At 40.5% G+C, this 6,000-nt stretch overlaps 1 protein-coding gene across 1 annotated transcript in view; it reads left to right on the top strand.

Annotated features, from left to right (window-relative positions):
• Window positions 1-324: 324 nt before the first annotated feature.
• tmem182a (transmembrane protein 182a) overlaps window positions 325-6,000 on the top strand; it is a 50,011-nt gene continuing 44,335 nt past the window's right edge. The window contains exon 1 of the mRNA XM_072577593.1: window positions 325-883. Coding sequence (XP_072433694.1) covers window positions 548-883 — 336 coding nt within the window. The 5' untranslated portion in view covers window positions 325-547. The remainder of the gene's footprint in view (window positions 884-6,000) is intronic.

Below are 6,000 nucleotides of genomic sequence, written 5' to 3'. Positions count from 1 at the left end.
CAGGAAAATGGGAAAAGCTAAACGAACAGCCATCATCTAGAATGACAGAGCAGGGCTTGAATGACTTAATGGCTTAGTCCTGCTCCATGTCCCTCCTCAATTCAAATCTCTCCATTAGATACTTAAAATGTATTTAGTTCACCCAAACCTTTCGCCATCCCAGCTGTTATCACCTTCGGTGGTCATTCCTTGTTTTATAATGCTCCTGTGAAGTTGCTTTGGGAGGTTTCATTGCATTCAGGCGCTGTACGAATATAAGTTAGTGCTGCCTTTCCTCCTTTCCCCTCGCCAGAAACATGAACAATCCGCTGAGGAGACAAGTGGGCCAGGTGTGAGGAAATGCGGAATGTCTGTGCTGCCTTTCTGCACAGAGCGACCAGGAGCCCGTTTGGACAAGCTGCAGCTATTTGCAGCGCGGCGATGTCATCTCTTCAGTTGAATTCCATTCTCCAGGATTCCAGGACTTTTGCGATCCACACGAAAAGGGAGAGGCCAGTGAGGCCTTCCTCAACCGCTGTGCACATGGGAATTACAATATGTCCCACTCATGGTTACAAGAAGGTCGGTTATTTTTGAAACGCCGCACCCGTGTGCAAAGAGGAGGGAAGGAGAGATCAGATTCCTGAAACAGGGCAGACACACACACACACACACACAGAGGGATCTTGCTGGAGAACTTCCTTCGGGCAATTACACAACGGTGAAGAATATAGAAGAAACCAAGTATTTCATTATGAAACTCAGCGTGGTGCTCTTCATCGCCGGACTGTTTGGAGCTCTTGGAGTTCTCCTCTTTCTAGTTGCTTTCGGCACAGATTACTGGCTGCTGGCCACTGAAACATGTCCCTCTCTCCGAAATAGCACGGATCCAATCCCCGCAGAGGTTAGTGTCAATCTCCATTACTTTGCAGACTCCTGCAACCAGAACTAGTGAAGGAGCACAGAATAAAATCGTTCATACTGTACAGCTAAGTGTGTTATCATTGCAACCCAGAAACTGAAAACGCCTTTTCTTTGTCGAAAATTGAAAACGCTTTACTTTCTTTCAATTGTGCACTATCTGTTCACAAAGCCTGGGGAACATGCAATGATTTTTGTTCACTAAAAATCCAAAGCGCTTCTGACCGTTTGAAAAGAAAGATCAGAGTGTAACATGCCGTAAAGCTTGAAACTTCACAATATCAGTTCCGAGGAAGAGTCACTGGACCCGAAACGTTAACTCTGATTGCTCTCCAATGTAGTTGCCAGATCTGCTGAGCTTTTCCAGCAATTTCTGGTTTTCTTTCTGAATTCCAGCATCCGCAGTTCTTTCGTATTTTTTTAATCCACAATATGCTGTTCAGCTTCTTATAGATTCTGACAGCTGCTGTATTAAAGCTATGCACAAACGATAATGCAGGCTCATAATGATTTTAGCAAGTCACAAGTTTAACAGTTTTAAAAATCCTTATATAAAATGCATGACGTTACCAACTGTAAATTGCACTTCTTACTGCGTGTATTATTATGTTGGACAAAACAACAGCAAATGTTGCACTATAGTTATGCAATACACTTTAAATATATATTGGAAAAGCAAACTCGTTTCCTCAGCCACATCTATTGAGAAACTGGAGTTATTTATCATTACAAATGCAGGATTTTTTACCTCTTCAAAATTCCATGATATCCTCTCATGCAGTGTGTGAGTGCTTTTTATTGTGAATTACGTTAAAACGGATGAAGCGAAAAGTAAATGAAGATAGGTACGAATTACCGACGTCGTAATGAAATAATTCAAGGACTAAAAGCTTGAAATTGTCAAAAAAAAACGGCATTGTAGGTGGTCTTTGGAGTGAATGTGAATTTGGAAGTTCTGTTCAGGTTCAGCAGTGCTTTCGTCAGAGGTAAATGTAAGGAAATCTAATCTAAAAAAACAGAAATCACTGGAGAAATTCAGCAGGTCTGACAGGGTGTGTGGAGAGAGAGCCGAGTTGGCTTTTTGCAATCCAGTGACCCTTCCAGGGACCTATTAGATCTGCTGAGTTTCTCCAACAATTTCTGATTTTTGTTTCAGATTTCCAGCCTGCAGACTCTATTGTGACCGCTATTGGTAATAACCTGGTTGAGACTGAGATAATGGCTGTGCAGGGTGTGAAGTTTGCAAAAGACCACAGAGTGTGGAAAGACTGAAAGATGGGTCTTCCTAATAATCAATTGCAGGGGAGTGTAGTTCATTCAAATTTGTATGTTGGACCAGAAATGATGGAGGTGGATGTTGGCAGAATTCGTATGGAATCTCGTCCCATGTTGGTGGACAATGTTGCAAGCGACCAAGTAGATGAGGAAGGGGACAAACATAAATTCATGTTGACTCTAAATGACACAGTGTTAGGAAGAGAAACAACTGTTCGAGGTGACACAACAGTGAATCTGTGCAGATATTGTCTTTGCTGTTGGAATTCGTGTATCTCTGCACATTGGAGTACATCTGGGAAAACTTAACAAACAGTGAATCCACAGTTGATCTTGGAGGAGCCTGGGTGGGAGAGTTCATAGCACAGGAACCGATAAGTGAATAGTTCTTAAGTGTAGCTTTGCTGTAAATCTACAATAATGAGTAGAGGTGGGTTCTTTCTTGATTATGTGTTTTATTGACATCTGTCTCTTGATTAAATTTTTTTAAAACGCCACAAGTATTAAGTTAGCCGGGAGCAGTGTTTTTTAGAGCAATAAGATAGCACTATTTTCTGGGTCTGTTGATTGTGAAGAAGCAAAAATGGCCTTTAGTAGAGTGATATGCTCATCTTATTGGATGTGGGAATTTAGGGAGAGTGTACATGTTACTGAGGACTATATCTGCAAGAAATGTCTTTGGTTGCGAATCCTATCATGTTGAATGGATCATTTGTTGTGAGAGAGGCAATCAGGAATTTACAAGAGCTAGGAGGTGTGATAGATGGTAGTTACAGGAAAGGAGAAAAGCTGCAGATCCAGTCAGGTAGGTGGGTTAATTCCAGGACTGTTAGGAGAGATAGGCAGGTAGCGCAGGTGCCTTCTGTGGCTGTCCCCATTTCCAACAAGTATGCTGCTTTGGAAAATGTAGGAGCTGATGGACTCTCAGGGGAATGTAGCACAAACAGCCAAGTTTCTGGTATCAAGAGAGGCTCAAATGTAATGAGGGGTACATCGGGTTCCAAATGATCAATTGTGATGGAAGACTCTCAAGCCAGAGGCACAGACAGACATTTCTATGGCCAGCAGCAAAAAATCAGAATGGTGTGTTGCCTCCCTGGTGTCAGGATCAAGGATGTACTAACTATACCTCCTATGTTCACATCTAAGTCATTTATATAAATGACAAAAAGTAGAGGACACAGCACCAATCCTTGTGCACTCCACTGGTCACGGGCCTCCAGTCTGAAAAGCAGCCCTCCACCACCACCTCTGTCTTCTACCTTTGAGTCAGTTCTGAATCAAAATGGCTAGATCTCCTTGTTTTTCATACGATCTAACCTTGCTAACCAGTCTCCCATGGGGAACCTTGTCAAATGCCTTACTGAATTCCATATAGATCATGCTCTGCCTTCATCAATCCTCTTTGACACTTCAAAAAACTCAATCAAGTTCATGAGACACGATTTCCCATGCAATGAGCCATGCTGACTATCCCTAATCAGTCCTTGCCTTTTCAAATACATGTGAGTCCTGCCCCTCAGGATTTTATAAACCTCTGTAATGTCACACCTCAGTCTCCAGGGAAAAAAGTCCCAGTCTATCCAGCCCTGCTTTATAACTCAAACCCTCCAGTCCAGGTAGCATCCTAGTAAATTTTTTCTGCACTCTTTTTCAATTAATAATATCCCTTTTATATTAAGGATGCTTGTGTGCTACTGTGGTAAATGCTTTTTAACAAACTGTTGTCTTCTAGTGTTTTGTTCCTTAACACAGAATTACCACTCTCATATGAGATTGGTCAGTAGCATAGAGTCAATTTATTTGAAAATCTCAAACATGTTTACTGAACAGACAAACTAATAGCTTGCAGTTACAGACCAAATTATTTTCACATCCTTCAGCTAGCATGCTGCTGCTTGGACACTTCATGACTGTTAGTCATGAGATATCTTCCTGGCACTCGGCGTATTAACATACATAGCACGTAAAACATTATCACTTTCTCCCTTTCCAAGACAAAATTAAATGCACTGCGTGAAAACACATTTACTTTAGATAGTTGCAAAACCATTTGTACAGAAACAAGAAATGAAATACGTGCAAGTTTAAAAGTCTAAGAGTTAATATAACCTATAGGTGATTTGTCAATCAGTTTTGCATTCTTGTGATGATGTTACCTTCTGGAGATCTAGACTTTGCACTTAGTATTTCTTGACCAGTATGGTGTTGGTCTTTTGTTTGCTTTTAGAATGTCGGTTGTTGTAATGTTGACCTTCTGCATCTTCATTATCTGACTGTGTTCTGCGCACACTTTGAGTTCTGAACAGTTCCCAGAGTTGTCTTCTGTTTCTCCTTAACGTTGCTCCATTTGGCATTGTGACTTTGTACAAACTACGCACACAGTATACTTTGCATACCTCTGTGAATATTGACATTCCTTAGGGAGGATATATGACCCTGACTTTCTGTACTATTCTCAGATCAAGCAGTTCTACACCATCTTCATTCACCCTTGGTTTTTATGAGAAGTTTATGCTTCATTTATTAGAAATTGGAGAGGGGATAGCTGTCTGGATTGATTTAACTTGCCTTCCAAGGTGATCTCAGCTGGCAATAAGAAACCCATATCCAGAGTTCCAGCTGCTGTATATAGCATCGTGATGCAAACATTCTGTTTTGTTGTCCGCACTTTGTAATAAATGTACTTCATAATAAAATTTATGGAGCAAGTCATTCATTCAGTAACACTTTTGGATCTGGGGTAATATGCTGAGGCTTAATAGCGATTTATGCCCCATTTGGCACAAATGTCCCCAAAAGGTCTGCCTGTATATTGCGGCCCATTGTCAGGTGTGACTTCTTCAGATACACTGAGTAGACTGAGTAATGCACTCATTGTGTTGGCCAGAAAGACCCCTGAATAGTCCTTTAACTGTCTGACAGTTGGAAATTTGAAAGCGTTGTTGGTGACCAAGAGAATAAATCAACTGTGCTAACTACAACTGTTAAATAAATCAGTTGTGATTTTGGATGAAGCGACTGATGGAGCTTTGTGAGGGTATAGAGGTTCTTTGTTTCAATGTGGTTGATAACTCTGGCACTCCGCAAATATCCTTAAATTCTTCTCAATGTTATTGTTGCTCTGTGGTCAATCCTCAGTATCCCATGCTCAGTGTCTTGCTCGCTCTATGCCTGTATGCTCTGAGTGACAATATGTCTTGGTGAAAAACCTTGGGTGCAAGTATTTGTTTCTACTTAAAAATTAGACTTCTGAGACACCAAGTTCATCTCTGTATGGCCAAAAACACCTGAGAGTTTGGCACATTTTGTATCATGTCAGGCCATTCTTCTATGATAACTTTCCATTATGCTTTCAGTCATGGTTCATTAATTGTTTCTTCTTGAAGCTGGTTTCATTTGTGTTGGCCAAACTTTGTCAAATTGACCTTAAGCTCACCTTATACCTTGATAGCTATACAGTGTATTTATAAGTTTTGTAGAATTTCTATATTCCAATTTAAATTCAATAATCTCTCTGAAGTATCAAACTATTTTGAAAACAGGTTTGCAGTAGACATCAAAGTCATATCCCTATACTTTGACTAGAAGTTGTTTTAGTTTTGGAGGTGCACTTGTTTTTGATATTAACAAGGTGGTATTTTACTGAAACATAAGTCACAATGCTGCAGAGTTTGCTTTAAGAATAAAACAAGGTTTGTAGGGGAATAAGACGGTGTTATTTTCTGGGTCTGTAGATTGTGAAGGAGCAAAAATGGCCTTTAGTAAAATGATATGCGCTTCTTGTCAGATTGGGAGTTTAAGGAGAATTTGTGGGTTACTGTA

This window comes from Chiloscyllium punctatum, chromosome 9 (assembly GCF_047496795.1).
Source record: "Chiloscyllium punctatum isolate Juve2018m chromosome 9, sChiPun1.3, whole genome shotgun sequence".
Taxonomy (NCBI): Eukaryota; Metazoa; Chordata; class Chondrichthyes; order Orectolobiformes; family Hemiscylliidae; genus Chiloscyllium; species Chiloscyllium punctatum.
This window is presented reverse-complemented; position numbering and strand designations above follow the sequence as displayed.